General features: G+C 45.0%; 1 protein-coding gene across 2 annotated transcripts in view; it reads right to left on the bottom strand.

Moving 5' to 3' along the window:
- ARRB2 (arrestin beta 2) overlaps positions 1 to 16682 on the bottom strand; it is a 59878-nt gene extending 43196 nt beyond the window's left edge. The window contains exons 1-5 of one of the 2 annotated variants that reach the window (XM_063930957.1): positions 16454 to 16682; positions 2135 to 2165; positions 1649 to 1709; positions 627 to 671; positions 197 to 393 (exon numbers count right to left, since the gene is read on the bottom strand). In XM_063930957.1, coding sequence (XP_063787027.1) covers positions 197 to 393; positions 627 to 671; positions 1649 to 1709; positions 2135 to 2165; positions 16454 to 16476 — 357 coding nt within the window. In that variant the 5' untranslated portion in view covers positions 16477 to 16682. Of the gene's footprint in view, positions 1 to 196; positions 394 to 626; positions 672 to 1648; positions 1710 to 1825; positions 1943 to 2134; positions 2166 to 16453 lie in introns of those variants that run through there. The other variant, XM_063930956.1, reaches the window with a different exon arrangement.
- Between the last annotated feature and the right edge of the window lie 1525 nt (positions 16683 to 18207).

The following is an 18207-nucleotide window of genomic DNA, read 5'->3' as shown; positions in this document are numbered from 1 at the left end:
CTGAGGAAGGGGGGCAGATGGGGCGGAAATGGATAAATAGGAGGGAGCAGAGGAGTAAGACAGGAACGAGGGGGACAGAGAGGAGTAAGACAGGAACGAGGGGGACAGAGAGGAGTAAGACAGGAACGAGGGGGACAGAGAGGAGTAAGACAGGAACGAGGGGGACAGAGTAGAGAAAACAGTGCCTTCAACTAACAGTGAAGTAGAATGGATGTGCCTGCTCCCCAAGTTTCTTGATCAGGCGTTCCTGCAGGCGGGTGGGTGCCTTCTTCTCCTCCAGCAGTGGCGGGTAGGCCTGGAACGTGGAGATGAAGAGGTCCTTCCGAAACGACAAGCCCAAGACATCGAGATCCTCCCGGCCATAGCGAAAAGCACAGGTCAAGGTGACGAAGACTGGAGGGGAAAAGAACGAGTGAGATGGGGAGAATTAGTAGAGGTGTGGAGGGGCGGAGGACGGAGGAGTGGAGAGGTAGACAGAACCGTAAGGAAAGTGGACAAAAGTCAGGAAGAAAAGAGGAAAGGTGTAGGAGGAATATTCAGAACATACCAACGATCTAAGGAGAAAAGAAGCAAAGAGATAATATAAAGATAATTATCACCCTCTGAAGCTGATCGTTCGTAATTACCTTTGCGGTCTTTCAGATATTCCTTATCGACCAGAACCACTCCGTCTACAAGACAACACAACAGAGTCGTACATGGAAGACATGCTAGTAATATAAAGTAAAGACAAAGCCGGACTAAAAACACACACATTTATAATATATATATATACATATACATACACACATAGTACTTTCTGAGGTGTATTAATGGTGAAAACATTTCTCTGAATTTGTAGAAATAAATGACGAAGGTCTACCTATTTATTAACCTGTTCTCAACAATTTTTTTTACTAAAGTGTAAAGAAACATACGAATGATGCACACCATCAAGAATCTGTCACAGGGTTGGGGGGAAAAAAACAACAACAAATAAACCTTTTTTTTGTTTAACCCTCTTTTTGTTTTTTTTAACCCTTTTTTTTTGCATTAATGTTTTAATGAAAAATCATTTTAATCCTGCTTAATATATTAATACTGTGAAACATTGCTACGTATCAAAAACCTTGATCAACCATGTTTTAATTATAATAATAATAAATAACAACCATGTTTTAATGCTTTTTAACATTAAAAATCCAAAATTATTAGGATTTGATATAATTTATTTAACGCCTTCCAATAAAACCACTTTATTCGGCTTATTATTCCTATTACATCTGAATATATGTAGATAGACTAAACATTAAAACATACAAATTACACTCAGAGATCGATGAAATTGAAAAGAATAACCAGTTAATGGTAAGCATTAGTCCTACTTACTACTTATATAAAACTGAAAAGTAAATAAAAAATTAAAAAATCCAAAAGCACTATGGAGAGAATACACACACACACACACACACACACACACAGATGAGTTCAGCATTAGCACTGGGTATGACACTGGCATTACACATTGTGAATAAAAACACTAGATTTTTAGTACAATTTTTATTTTTATTTTTTTAAGACATTACAGCACCCACTGTGAACACAGCTCCTCAAAAATATTTATTGACATATTTTAAGCCTACATATAAAGCTGAAAACAAACGCTCACCAACAGGTTCCACTCGATTGAGGTGATCCACGAAATCGCGCTTCCCCAGGTAGACTGTCAGCTGCAAGGAAAAAGGAACATAAGGTCTCGTTCCAGAATCCTTTGCTGATGGTGTCATGGCCCCTCATCAAATACCAGCCGCCACCCCCCCCCCCCCCCCCCCCCCCGCCGTGTTACCACATTCCGCAGGTGTTTCTTGTAGACAGTGAGGCCACGAGGTACAATGCAGCGAATGCGCTCCAAATCAGACAGGTCCATGTCACAGTCCTGCTTATCTCCAGCCTGCACTGCCGCTCACATCTACCTCCTCTCATGTTTACCTCTCCCCGTACCCTTCCCACCCTCGGGAGCAGTGTCTGGCCTCAGGAGATAAAGGCTCCATGTATGATAGGATGAGCAGAGGGGCCACGGGGAGCTATGGTGACACAAACATTAGGCCGGCTCGTTAACCCCTCCATTGCCACCACACAGCGCTGCGACACTCACCTTACAGTTAGGGCTGGATTTCTTGAAGACTCTGCAAGAAGAGAAAGAGACACTTGCATTATACACACTGCAGATATGTGCCCGGTGCTTAGCAAACCTGTGTAACTAAATACTACATGGGATGGGACATCATTCTAAAGGCCATATTTACTAAAGGTAGATTTTAATAGATTTCAGATCAATTAAAATCGATCTTATATCGGTGTTGGTGTTACGAACATTTAAAAAATATTAAAAAAAAAAATGATCTGTTAGCAAACGTGTGTTTTAGCCTTATAACCCCAACATCGGTTAAGATCGATTTTAAATCGATCTGAAATCGATCAAAATCGAACTTCAGTAAAATATACCCCAGAGACACCATTGAGATAAAGACTTTCCATGGCAATGCACATGATGAGGGGTTGGAAAAGCAGAGTATAATTTGTAGCAATAAGAGTCATTATAGGAGGAATGGAGAGCATGTAGTGATGTGAGTCCTTATAGGAGGAATGGAGAGCATGCAGTGGTGTGAGTCCTTATAGGTGGAATGGAGAGCATGTAGTGATGTGAGTCCTTATAGGTGGAATGGAGAGCATGTAGTGATGTGAGTCCTTATAGGAGGAATGGAGAGCATGCAGTGATGTGAGTCCTTATTGGAGGAATGGAGAGCATGCGGTGATGTGAGTCCTTATAGGAGGAATGGAGAGCATGCAGTGATGTGAGTCCTTATAGGAGGAATGGAGAGCATGCAGTGATGTGAGTCCTTATAGGAGGAATGGAGAGCATGCAGTGATGTGAGTCCTGATAGGAGGAATGGAGAGCATGTAGTGATGTGAGTCCTTATAGGAGTAATGGAGAGCATGCAGTGATGCGAGTCCTGATAGGAGGAATGGAGAGCATGCAGTGGTGCGAGTCCTTATAGGAGGAATGGAGAGATGTAGTGATGTGAGTCCTTATAGGAGGAATGGAGAGATGTAGTGATGTGAGTCCTTATAGGAGGAATGGAGAGCATGTAGTGATGCGAGTCCTTATAGGAGGAATGGAGAGCATGCGGTTATGTGAGTCCTTATAGGAGGAATGGAGAGCATGCGGTTATGTGAGTCCTTATAGGAGGAATGGAGAGATGTAGTGATGTGAGTCCTTATAGGAGGAATGGAGAGCATGTAGTGATGTGAGTCCTGATAGGAGGAATGGATAGATGCAGTGATGTGAGTCCTTATAGGAGGAATGGAGAGCATGCAGTGATGTGAGTCCTGATAGGAGGAATGGAGAGCATGTAGTGGTGTGAGTCCCTATAGGAGGAATGGAGAGCATGCGGTGGTGTGAGTCCTTATAGGAGGAATGGAGAGCATGCAGTGATGCGAGTCCTTATAGGAGGAATGGAGAGCATGCAGTGGTGTGAGTCCTGATAGGAGGAATGGAGAGATACAGTGGTGTGAGTCCTGGTAGGAGGAATGGAGAGCATGTAGTGGTGTGAGTCCCTATAGGAGGAATGGAGAGCATGCGGTGGTGTGAGTCCTTATAGGAGGAATGGAGAGCATGCAGTGATGTGAGTCCTTATAGGAGGAATGGAGAGCATGCAGTGATGCGAGTCCTGATAGGAGGAATGGAGAGATGCAGTGGTGTGAGTCCTGATAGGAGGAATGGAGAGCATGCAGTGGTGTGAGTCCTGATAGGAGGAATGGAGAGCATGTAGTGATGCGAGTCCTGATAGGAGGAATGGAGAGCATGCAGTGGTGTGAGTCCTGATAGGGGGAATGGAGAGCATGCAGTGAGTCCTGATAGGAGGAATGGAGAGCATGTAGTGATGTGAGTCCTTATAGGAGGAATGGAGAGCATGCAGTGATGTGAGTCCTTATTGGAGGAATGGAGAGCATGCGGTGATGTGAGTCCTTATAGGAGGAATGGAGAGCATGCAGTGATGTGAGTCCTTATAGGAGGAATGGAGAGCATGCAGTGATGTGAGTCCTGATAGGAGGAATGGAGAGCATGCAGTGATGTGAGTCCTGATAGGAGGAATGGAGAGCATGTAGTGATGTGAGTCCTTATAGGAGGAATGGAGAGCATGCAGTGATGCGAGTCCTGATAGGAGGAATGGAGAGCATGTAGTGATGTGAGTCCTTATAGGAGGAATGGAGAGCATGCAGTGGTGCGAGTCCTTATAGGAGGAATGGAGAGCATGCGGTTATGTGAGTCCTTATAGGAGGAATGGAGAGATGTAGTGATGTGAGTCCTTATAGGAGGAATGGAGAGCATGTAGTGATGTGAGTCCTTATAGGAGGAATGGAGAGCATGCAGTGGTGTGAGTCCTTATAGGAGGAATGGAGAGCATGCGGTTATGTGAGTCCTTATAGGAGGAATGGAGAGATGTAGTGATGTGAGTCCTTATAGGAGGAATGGAGAGCATGTAGTGATGTGAGTCCTGATAGGAGGAATGGAGAGATGTAGTGATGTGAGTCCTTATAGGAGGAATGGAGAGCATGTAGTGATGTGAGTCCTGATAGGAGGAATGGAGAGCATGCAGTGATGTGAGTCCTTATTGGAGGAATGGAGAGCATGTAGTGATGCGAGTCCTTATTGGAGGAATGGAGAGCATGTAGTGATGTGAGTCCTTATAGGAGGAATGGAGAGCATGCGGTGATGTGAGTCCTTATAGGAGGAATGGAGAGATGCGAGTCATTATTGGAGGAATAGAAAGCTTTACAAATACGCAGATTAAAAAACACACCAATACATTTCTTGCAGGCTGCTCATTTTGAACATAGTACAACACTTAAATCTCTGACAAGTTTCACTTTGGTCAAAACAGCTGTCACAGATGTAGGGGAGTGAGGGGGCTCGATCCAGAGCCATCCTGTCATTAAATGTCAGCTTGTTAGACCCATTTCCGGACTTGTGTCAGATGAGCAGGGCTTCCTTCCTGAAACCACGAAACACGCGGTGTCAACATGCAAACCCCGGAGGTGGGCCGAGTGTGCAAACTGCAGGACATGGTGAAAGCTAGAGACACAGCTCTGGTTTAGCTCTATGCCAGCACAGAACAGGAAGAGGTAGACCAGAGCCCACAGCAACACAACGGACACACCAGCTCACAAGCCCCTATAACACTTCTCTGACTGCCTCCCAGTGCTTTGCTGGAGTGCAAGCTCTTCAGGCTCTATTATTCTGCAAACAGCAAAGCTTTCTGTACTGTAACAAGCAGCAGTCAAGCAAGACTACAATAAAACCTCAGGCGTCACTGAACCAGACCCACAAATACATATATACACACACAAACGTGTATATATATATATATATATATATATATATATATATATATATATATATATATATATATATATATATATATATATATATATATATAGAAATCCCCAGCCGAAAAGAGATCCTAATGACGGCTACTTCACAGCACCCTCCAATGCCACCATGACGTGAGCCGGCCGGCATCTTCATGCACAGGAAAACAGAAGGCGGGGGCAGAAGGCATCCCCTGAATTTGGAACACAGACCGAATAAGCTGTTAAAAAATTAATAATAATAAACATGCGTGTTTGTTCTCACAGATGCTTCATGTGCAAGTGTGCCATCCTGCCTGTACAGATATATTGCTGTTCTTTTTACAGGGGACACATTTCCATTGCAAATATTCCAGAACCTCAAAGATTTTATTCAAATATGTGATAGAGGAAAGAACAGGCCTTTTCCATACCTGCAATGGGAGGAAAGAACAGGCCTTTTCCATATCAGCAAAGGGAATTTACACAGGGAAATCGCTGCTCGCTGCGCACACACAGAGGAGATAAAGCCTTCGGGACGTGGCCTAGCAATGTGTACAGATATGTACAGAGTATACGGGCAGGGACAAGGTGAACGCCGATTCACCTCATGCAAAACATGCCTGCTGTCAGCGTACCTGCACTATTAATGTCTGTTCAAAGGGCACGTTAACTAACATTACATTTCGGGGGCGGCAGCAGCCTTCACCCACAGCAACCAGCTGTTAGTAAATGAGCCCCACAGGCCTAGGACAAACCATTATTTCAATGTGGCTTATATGCAGATATGTAGTGTTCATTCTAGCACCCTGCACCTTTCAAAACACATGCAGTTCCTCTTCCCTGCCTTGGGTTCGCTCTCAGCTTTGGTGCTTCTCATAACACTCTGCTCTGTATCTCAGCACTAAAATACAGACCAGAATGTGCTAAGATGCACGAGAGCAGAGAGTGACCCCACAGGCAGGAAAGAGGAACTGCACGTGTTTTGAAAGGTGCAGGGTGCTAGAATGAACACTGGATATTGATCAATAAGCTAGAACTACATGAAGTAGATCACTGTTTAGAAAGAGGGAAGACGGGTTACATCTAGGTAATGTGCACAGACGTTTGTAATGGTTTCACAAAATAAACTGCATTTTATTAGCTAATTATACCAATGTTTAGGTGGAAGCTGCCTAAAAATGACTTAAAATAGTTGATTATACCTGATTGTACGAAATACAAAATCGCTAAGCTCTAGAACCATCACTCGGCCAGTATGTGCTTTGCACTGACGAAAAATTAGCGTCCAGTGACTAGATAAGCCACTTTCACAGGAAAACTGATGCAGGCCACGGAACGGCTGTGGAGACGTCCGGTGCTCTTTACAAGCGATCACACAAGCTGTGGGTAATTTATACATAGAAAGTATATATAGGTATGGAGAAACAAGTTATTGGAGGAGGGCGGAGTTTCCAAAAAAGGTTAGGAAGGGCTTGAAGGTAAAGAGGATTGACACATCTATTAACGTTTAACCAACGTGCAGGCCGCAGCCGAATGATTGGACGTAAATAGCTCAGCATGCAGCAGGGTTTACAGCGACCGTATACAAGATACCAGACCATATATAATAAATGGCAAAAAACACAATATCATTAAAATGCTTGATACACTTATAACAGAAGCACCAAGAAGCTTACAAACACGACAACAAGAGACCTCACTTAGGACCCCCTTATGTGGTTCAGGCCAGGGGGCTGTAGGAAATCGGAATCAAATCACCTACGTCAGGTGGCGTTAGCAGACCCATTAAAACCAGGAGGCGTTCTGTGTTGATGGGTGTATAAACAGCCACGCTTGATACACCTGATAAGTGTCGCTTCTGAGGCTTTTAATGCCTCACTTGTTCCTGGGGAAATGAATAAAGCTCATCTGGGGAAAGAATTATGTGAAGGCTTGCAGAAAACAGATCAGGAGGAATCTTCTCAAATCAAGCCGATGCGGTATTTGTCCCTGTACGATATTGGAACAGGGGAAAGTGGCAGCAAAACCGGGTCTTACAATGCATTAAAAGGCAATAACAACTCGAATCCAGCTTTAGTACAATCACCGTTCCTCCACGACCAATTAACACAGCTCATCCCAACAACTTCTCTGAGCTGGGACACCCAGGAGGAAGAACATTCTAATTGCGAATATTTTCTACTCTATTGAAAGGGAATAAAAAGGTGGGAGAGACAATTAGGCTGCTTTCATCAAATTTGGAATTAAGTAAAGTCCTAATATAATTCCACATAGCAAACTTATAGTTGCCACTTGTACCTTAACAGCACTGGGTCTGTCAGCGTGGTATTTACAGTCTCCTAGGTAACATATGAATTTGCATGCAACGTAAGATCGTCATTCCATAGCATAAGTTTCCTCCAGCAACATAGCTACACATCATTTGTAGAACTTGTTTCCTGCTCACTAATACAGCACTTATGACCCTCTGGTCTCAGAAAACATCTTTCAAGGTTCAGGCCACCAGGTGAAGGTTCTCTGGGACAGCAACAACCAAGAGTAGACTATAGTAGATCACTCTTCTGTTATATAATGCATTGTGTCATCTGGAAATATGGGATGTCTGGTTTACATTATTCAGCAAAGAAGTAAAACACAAGCTGATATGCAAGTAGGAGAAACCTGAATGCTCTGCCACCTGTGGGCAAGAGGCCTCCATGTTTACGGTTGCCTAGGTAACGGATAAACTACATCACCTTCCTTCCATACTGCTACCTTTATCACCTCAGAAGAGCGGAGAGCGACCTGGCCGTTCCACAGCATCTCTCAGAATGCCTGCACCAGGACATAACATGCATCCTGCAGCTCCACAGTCATTGCCGCCAGCTAGCTATGAAAGGGTTAATCTTCACAGCTTCGAAGCAAATGGCGTTAATTATTGTAGAATAACTTTTACTACCATTGCGCATCCTGGATTCTGATGACTTCCTGTGCAGGTTCACCCAAGTGCAATTCTGACGCAGCGGCCTGTCATTTAGGAAGTGTCACCAACACAACAAGGCTCTGCTATGAAGCTACAGGCTATTGTGCATGAGAAAAGCCCAATTATGGGGGTAAGAGGTTATATTATAACGGGAGACATAATGCAACATTTTTTTTTTGTGTGTGTTTCATACTAAATCTTGTTAGTACCAGATTTCCATTGGTTTCCACTACTAAACTAAAGACATCAAAACAGAATGATGCTCCCGACATCTAGTAAGACAATATGGTTATGATTCTTACAGAAGGATCATGAATGACCGGTCTCCTAGAAACGCAATGGGCCGGATTCCGAGCATCTGTGTTTGGAAGTAAATGCAAATTTTGGCCTCATCTGCGAGATTGTACTGAACCCAGCGCACATTTTGCACTGCAGCCTTATTCTACACGCAGAAGACCAGAAGGAAGGACCTTATAATGTGCCATCTCAACGCTTGTGCCAAGTATTGCTTCATTTTACTGTCAGACCGTCCAACAGAGAACCAGCATGAGCCATGAACATCTAGGGGCATGGTGTTCCAGGGGAGGAAAGCGTACGTTTCACTTCCATAGCTGAGGGATAAAAGTTCTCTTAGAGACATTGAGGATTTAAAAAATAACTAGTGTGACGATTCAATTGTTTGAGAGCATCAGGTACTCCCGTCTAAAGTGGCCGGAAGATAATTCAATTGTTTGCGTTACCAGCTGCTCGAGGCAGCTGCGTACTTGCGCCCAAATGCAAGGGATTAGCAGCGTTGAATGGCTTCTCCTGTGCTAAGTGCCGAGCGTGCTGCAGTTCAGTGTCGGGCACTTGCGCCCAGCCCCAGAGCGCTAGTTTACGAGGATTTGTGCTCTCAGGATGGCGAGAGCAGAAATCTGCGATACGTGCAGTCTCGGGACTGGTCACAAGTGAATTAGCTCCCGGACACTTTATACAGGAGCTAACTCTCTCAAACAACTGAAACGCCTCCTGATTGCAGAACTATTCTGGAGTACACATAATTTAGAAACAGAAAGATAAAATTCTCTTTTCTGTGTAGGCACGTCCCTGATGTGTTTATGCCCTATTCGTATCATTAGCAAAGAGGTCCATTTATGCCGGTCGGATCACCCGTCAAGTGGCAAAGCCTGAAGGCTCCGTGTGCCTCAGCGGTGTGAATAGATGACAGTGGATTTATATGCAGCATTCACAGTAATGCAACTACAGGATGTAGTCAGGAGACCGCCAGTCACAATAGTGACGCCTGCATCCCGCCCAAATCCCGATAGACGGCATTCCGACTAACGGGGACTATTCCCACTCCCATTCCTGAACCCCCACCCCCTTCCTCCTACCAGCATTCTAAACCCCGGGATCCAATCGTCCATCACCCATACCTAATTTTGTAACTACACCAAACAGTGTCTCCACTAGTGGCAGATAAACTGTGTGGTATTATTATTATTATATAGAGGAGAGGGGACCACACAGTGATATATGAGGGGAATAACACAGCTCCCAGCTCACACTGATATGTGGTATTATTATATAGAGGAGAGGGGACCGCACAGTGATATATGAGGGGTAATAACATAGCTCCCAGCTCACACTGATATGTGGTATTATTATTATTATATAGAGGAGAGGGGACCACACAGTGATATATGAGGGGAATAACATAGCTCCCAGCTCACACTGATATGTGGTATTATTATATAGAGGAGAGGGGACCACACAGTGATATATGAGGGGAATAACACAGCTACCAGCTCACACTGATATGTGGTATTATTATTATTATATAGAGGAGAGGGGACCGCACAGTGATACATGAGGGGAATAACACAGCTCCCAGCTCACACTGATATGTGGTATTATTATATAGAGGAGAGGGGACCACACAGTGATATATGAGGGGAATAACACAGCTCCCAGCTCACACTGATATGTGGTATTATTATATAGAGGAGAGGGGACCACACAGTGATATATGAGGGGGAATAACACAGCTCCCAGCTCACACTGATATGTGGTATTATTATTATATAGGGGAGAGGGGACTGCACAGTGATATATGAGGGGGAATAACACAGCTCCCACTGATATGTGGTATTATTATTATTATATAGGGGAGAGGGGACCATACAGTGATATATGAGGGGGAATAACACATCTCCCAGCTCACACTGATATAACACAATATATGTGCAGAGCTGGTACACAGTGTGTGTGATATATATATATATATATATATATAGTGTTCACTCTAGGCTGTTTTAGCAGGGCGCCGCGCCCTGCCTGTTTTTTACCAGGCAAAACCCGCCCTGCCCCTTTTGCGGCGCCCTGCTAGAACAGCCGCCCGCTCCCTGCCCTCCCGGCGTGTATAGATGCCGTGCGCATGCGCGCGGCATCCATTCATGCATTGGGAGAGGGCTGGGGGAAGCCAAGCACCGACAGAGGTGCTGGGCACGCCCCCAACAGTGATGTCGCCGGCCACAGACGCTCTCTATAGTAGCGTCAGTGGGCCGCACCGCCCCTTAAAATGACGGAGGCGTGGCCACTCCCCCTAATTTGCGTGGCCGTGCCCCCATATCGGTCGCGCGCGCGCGTGTGCCCCCGGAGTCCGGCGCCCTGCCCCTTTTCACTCCTAGAGTTAACACTATACATATATATATATATATATATATATATAATTTATGTACTCTGTAATTGGGCGCTGCGGAACCCTTGTGGCGCCATCTAAATAAAGGATAATAATATATATATATAAATATATGAGAGAGAGAGAGAGAGAGAGAGAGAGAGAGAGAGAGAGAGAGAGAGAGAGAGAGAGAGAGAGAGAGAGAGAGAGAGAGAGAATAAATATACACACATACATACGCGCTCCCAAAACAATAGCGGAGCTGGTGCCCTCATGTATAAGGTATATAGTAGTATGGAGGTGCGGCACTCTTAGCAAGAATAATGGACAAACAGCGGTCACATCAGTTATAGCAACGTTTCAGTGTCCCAGCACTGTCGCCCAGCATTAAAACGACACTGAAACGTTGCAATAACAGACGTGACCGCTGCTGGTCCATTATTCTAGCTAAGACTGCCGCACCTATATTATAGATATATATAGTCCCTATGGACTGTAAACACACACAATGCATAGTTAAGGTTCCTGTGGCCGGCATGCACACATTGTACACGTACTGTATATACACACGGCAGAAGTGGTACACATGGGCCCTTCAGCCAGTATACACATAGGGGTATATGCAATAGCGGGCGAAATCGCGGCAATTATCGCCGTTTTTTCAATTCGACCAAATTCGCCAGGTGAATTCCGGAAGGTGGCTTCCGGAATTCACCATATGCAATGAAAAACGGATTCGCCAGAGTCGCGGGCGAAAATCGGCCGATTTTGCGGATTTTACCGCGATTTTAAAAAACGGGAAAAAACGGGGAAAAACCCGAAAAAAAAATGGCGTGGGGTCCCCCCTCCAAAGCATAACCAGCCTCGGGCTCATTGAGCTGGTCCTGGTTCTAAAAATGCGGGGAAAAAATTGACAGGGGATCCCCCGTATTTTTAAAACCAGCACCGGGCTCTGCGCCTGGTGCTGGTGCCAAAAATACGGGGGACAAAACGAGTAGGGGTCCCCCGTATTTTTAACACCAGCATCGGGCTCCACTAGCTGGACAGATAATGCCACAGCCGGGGGTCACTTTTATACAGTGCCCTGCGGCCGTGGCATCAAATATCCAACTAGTCACCCCTGGCCGGGGTACCCTGGGGGAATGGGGACCCCTTCAATCAAGGGGTCCCCCCCCCCCAGCCACCCAAGGGCCAGGGGTGAAGCCCGAGGCTGTCCCACCACATCGAATGGGCTGCGGATGGGGGGGCTGATAGCCTTTGTGTTCAAAAAAAAAGATATTGTTTTTTCCATTAGTACTACAAGTCCCAGCAAGCCTCCCCTGCAAGCTGGTACTTGGAGAACCACAAGTACCAGCATGCGGGAGAAAAACGGGCCCGCTGGTACCTGTAGTTCTAATGGAAAAAAAATACCCAAATAAAAACAGGACACAGACACCGTCGACAGTAAAACTTTATTACACACTACCGACACACACATACTTACCTATGTTCACACGCCGACATCGGTCCTCTTCTCCATGTAGAATCCAGGGGTACCTGAAAATAAAAGATCAATATACTCACCTCAACAGGCTCCAGAGATAAATCCACGGACTTGGCAAAAAAAGAAAACGAACAACCGGACCTGCGGACCGAAAGGGGTCCCATGCTGACACATGGGACCCCTCTCCCCGAATGCCGGGACATCACGTGACTCCTGTCACTGATGTCCCTTCAGCCAATCAGGAAGCGCTACTGCCGTGGCGCTCATCTGATTGGCTGGACGCCGTCTGTACTCTGACAGCGCCTCGCACAGCTCCCTCCATTACTTTCAATGGTGGGAACTTAGCGGCTAGCGGTGGGGTCACCCGCCGGTCACCGCTGACCGGCGGGTGACCTCACCGCTAGCCGCTAAGTTCCCACCATTGAATATAATGGAGGGAGCTGTGCGATGCGCTGTCACAGCGATCAGCCAATCAGGTTAGCGCAACGAAGTTGCGCTTCCTGATTGGCTTAGAGACCTGTCAGTGACAACTGTCACTGACAGATCTTAATCGTGGATAGGTGTCCCATGTGTCAGCATGGGACACCTTTCAGTCCGTTTTTGGTGCGGGTAAATGCGCTTTCTTTTTTTGCCAAGTCCGTGGATTTATCTCTGGAGCCTGTTGAGGTGAGTATAATTGATCTTTTATTTTCAGGTACCCCGGGATTCTACATGGAGAAGAGGACCGATGTCGGCGTGTGAACATAGGTAAGTATGTGTGTGTCGGCAGTGTGTAATAAAGTTTTACTGTCGACGGTGTCTGTGTCCTGTTTTTATTTGGGTATTTTTTTTCCATTAGAACTACAGGTACCAGCGGGCCCGTTTTTCTCCCGCATGCTGGTACTTGTGGTTCTCCAAGTACCAGCTTGCAGGGGAGGCTTGCTGGGACTTGTAGTACTAATGGAAAAAACAATATCTTTTTTTTTGAACACAAAGGCTATCAGCCCCCCCATCCGCAGCCCATTGGATGGGGGGGGGACAGCCTCGGGCTTCACCCCTGGCCCTTGGGTGGCTGGGGGGGGGGGACCCCTTGATTGAAGGGGTCCCCATTCCCCCAGGGTTCCCCGGCCAGGGGTGACTAGTTGGATATTTGATGCCACGGCCGCAGGGCACTGTATAAAAGTGACCCCCGGCTGTGGCATTATCTGTCCAGCTAGTGGAGCCCGATGCTGGTGTTAAAAATACGGGGGACCCCTACTCGTTTTGTCCCCCGTATTTTTGGCACCAGCATCAGGCGCAGAGCCCGGTGCTGGTTTTAAAAATACGGGGGATCCCCTGTCAATTTTTTCCCCGCATTTTTAGAACCAGGACCAGCTCAATGAGCCCGAGGCTGGTTATGCTTTGGAGGGGGGACCCCACGCCATTTTTTTCCCGGATTTTACCGTTCCAGCAATAAAAAAAATAAAACAATAAAAATATTATTTTAAAAAATATATAAATAATATTTGTGCCTCCCCCAAAAAAAAAAAAAAAACCTAATCCCTTCTAATATAAATAGATCTGCTATTCCTAAAAAAAAAAAAACACAAAAAAAAACATGTTTAAAATTTTTTTATTTGTTTTCACCCTCCAAAGTGTGGCGGAGTGAAAATCGCGAATTTGCTGTCTAAAAGCACTGCAGGCGAATTTCCAAACTTGAATTGAATATGCTGGAGGCGAATTGCAGCATCTGTACCATTGCAGAAAAGGCGAATTCGGAAAAAGGCGAATTGAGAAAAGGCGAATTTTGACGGGCCGTTTTTTTGCGAAAAATGACTGCACTGCATAGGCGAATTGATTTTTGGAGGCGAAAACGGCCCGGAATTCGCCTATTTTGCCAATTCGCCCGCTATTGCATATACCCCTAAGTGCCTGTACATGGACCCTACACAAGGTATACAAACTGTGTGTGAAGAAGAATAAGAATAAGAATATTATTCTTAATATATATATATATATATATATATATATATATATTATATATATATACATATACACACACACACACATACATACATACATGGTCCCTCTGCCCGGTAATGACACAGTGCATATGAGGTATTCATGGCCAATGTATGCATACAGTACATATACAAATGATCCCTATGGACAGTACACCCACACAGTACATAAATATGTTTCCCATGGCCAGTATTGTACACACATGCATGATCCTTATAGCTGGTATATACACACTGTACATATAGCCATGATCCTTATAGCTGGTATATACACACTGTACATATATCCATGATCCTTATAGCTGGTATATACACACTGTACATATATCCATGATCCTTATAGCTGGTATATACACACTGTACATATATCCATGATCCTTATAGCTGGTATATACACACTGTACATATATCCATGATCCTTATAGCTGGTATATACACACTGTACATATATCCATGATCCTTATAGCTGGTATATACACACTGTACATATATCCATGATCCTTATAGCTGGTATATACACACTGTACATATATCCATGATCCTTATAGCTGGTATATACACACTGTACATACCATATATGATCCTTATGGCAGGTATATACACACTGTACATATATCCATGATCCTTATAGCTGGTATATACACACTGTACATATATCCATGATCCTTATAGCTGGTATATACACACTGTATATATATCCATGATCCTTAAAGCTGGTATATACACACTGTATATATATCCATGATCCTTATAGCTGGTATATACACACTGTACATACCATATATGATCCTTATGGCAGGTATATACACACACAGTACACATATACATGATCTCTATGGCAGGTATATACACACACAGTACACATATACATGGTCCCTATGGCAGGTATATACACACAGTACACATATACATGGTCCCTATGGCAGGTATATACACACACAGTACACATATACATGGTCCCTATGGCAGGTATATACACACACAGTACACATATACATGGTCCCTATGGCAGGTATATACACACACACACACACATATACATGGTCCCCATGGCAGTTATATACACACACAGTACACATACACATGGTCCCTATGGCAGGTATATACACACAGTACACATATACATGGTCCCTATGGCAGGTATATACACACACAGTACACATATACATGGTCCCCATGGCAGGTATATACACACACAGTACACATACACATGGTCCCCATGGCAGGTATATACACACACAGTACACATACACATGGTCCCCATGGCAGGTATATACACACACACACACACACACAGTACACATATACATGATCTCTATGGCAGGTATATACACACAGTACACATATACATGATCTCTATGGCAGGTATATACACACAGTACACATATACATGGTCCCTATGGCAGGTACATACACACAGTACACATATACATGGTCCCTATGGCAGGTATATACACACAGTACACATATACATGGTCCCTATGGCAGGTATATACACACAGTACACATATGCATGATCCCTACAGCTGGTACATACACACTGTACATATATACATGGTCCCTATGGAAGGTATATACACACTTTATATACATGATTCCTAGGGCTGGTATACACACATTTTACATATATGGTCCCTATGGCTGGTATATAAACACTGTACATAGCTATGGTCCCTATGGCCAGTATATACACTCAGTACACATATACGTGATACCTATGGCTAGTACATACACACTGTGTATACATGATCCCTATGGCTGGTATATACACCCTGTACATATGCACATGAACCCTATGACCGGTATACACACACAATGTATAGTTAAAGGTCCCTGTGGCTGATATACACACACTGTACACCATCACGTACCTACGGCTGGTATACACGCACAGTACATAAATATGATCCCCATGGGCAGTATATACACACAACACATACACATGACCCCTATGTCCGATATACACATATACACACCGGGTTCCCGCTCTCTCCCCCATTCTCCTCCTCCACCTCCTGTGCTATGGGCAGCACCGGGCCGCGCGCGCTCTCACTCTCACTCTCTCCCACGGGGACGCGCACGGTAACACGCGCGCGAGTGACGGGGGCCGATTGGCTGGGACCAGCGACGTCGTCATCACTGGCTCCAGCCCCCCTTCCGCCCCAGGAGGGTGTGTGCGTGCCGACGCGAGGTTAGAGGACACGCCTCCTACGATTGGTGGACTGGAAGGGGGTCGCGCACCGGTTGGCTGACAGCAGCCTGCGGGCTGATATGTACATGAGCTCACCAGGGTCACTTTCTGATTGGCTTGTGCCCCGATATGTAAATAAAATTATAAGTCGGAGTGTGATAGGCTATCAGCCCATGTTAGTTACAATGCGCCTGACCTGTCTCTTGGCTGCAGGCCGCCATGTTTCGGGTTGAACACACATTTATGATATTACATTCCAAAGGAGGAGGAGTGACCTCTTTGAGACATGAGGGAAGGAGTACCTTGTGCCTCAGTGAAATGACTGTTTCCTTGTGAACTGATAGGCTGCATTCTCACACACTTTAATTCTGCCTCCTGCAACTTGGCAGTTGCTAACTATTATCAGTTAGGTTTATGCTGCAGTAAGGGAGGGTTACCATAGCTACCCGACCCCTGTCGGAATTCTAATCATCGGGATGCCGCTGTCGGCATTCTGACAGCCGTTATCCCAACTGCCGGCATTTCAGCCCCAACCCATAGGCAAACGCAGGGGAGGTTTCCGGTTGGCCGGAAACCCCCCTTTTCTTGGCAAGTCGCACAAATTATGTCAATAGCAATGATATGATTACTAGAGATGTGCAACAGAAATTTTTCGGGTTTTGTGTTTTGGTTTTGGATTCGGTTCCGCGGCCGTGTTTTGGATTCGGACGCGTTTTGGCAAATCCTCCCTGAAAATTTTTTGTCGGATTCGAGTGTGTTTTGGATTCGGGTGTTTTTTTTTCAAAAACCCCTAAAAAACAGCTTAAATTATAGAATTTGGGGGTAATTTTGATCCTATAGTATTATTAACCTCAATAACCATAATTTCCACTCATTTCCAGTCTATTCTGAACACCTCACACCTCACAATATAATTTTTAGTCCTAAAATTTGCACCGAGGTCGCTGGATGACTAAAAAATTGTCCCCAAACAGCACATGATGCAAAGAAAAAAAGAGGCGCACCAAGGTCGCTGTGTGACTAAGCTAAGCGACACAAGTGGCCGACACAAACACCTGGCCCATCTAGGAGTGGCACTGCAGTGTCAGGCAGGATGGCCCTTCAAAAAAATTGTCTCCAAACAGCACATGATGCAAAGAATAAAAGAGGCGCACCAAGGTCGCTGTGTGACTAAGCTAAGCAACCCAAGAGGGCGGCACAAACACCTGGCCCATCTAGGAGTGGCACTGCAGTGTCAGACAGGATGGCACTTAAAAAAATTGGCCCCAAACAGCACATGATGCAAAGAAAAGAGAAAAAGAGGTTCACTGTGGTCGCTGGACGGCTAAGCAACACAAACACCTCAATATCACAGGAATTATTTGTTCTAATCAATGGTATTATTGCGGTCCAAATCACTGGAAGAAAATGACAAAATCACTGGAATTAAATGGCAGTAATGTCGGGAATTATATCAAATGGCAGTACCACTGGACATGTATGGAAGTGTCAGACAGTATGGCACTTAAAAAAATTGTCCCCAAACGGCACATGATGCAA

Source organism: Pseudophryne corroboree, chromosome 6, assembly GCF_028390025.1.
Source record: "Pseudophryne corroboree isolate aPseCor3 chromosome 6, aPseCor3.hap2, whole genome shotgun sequence".
NCBI lineage: Eukaryota > Metazoa > Chordata > Amphibia > Anura > Myobatrachidae > Pseudophryne > Pseudophryne corroboree.
This window is presented reverse-complemented; position numbering and strand designations above follow the sequence as displayed.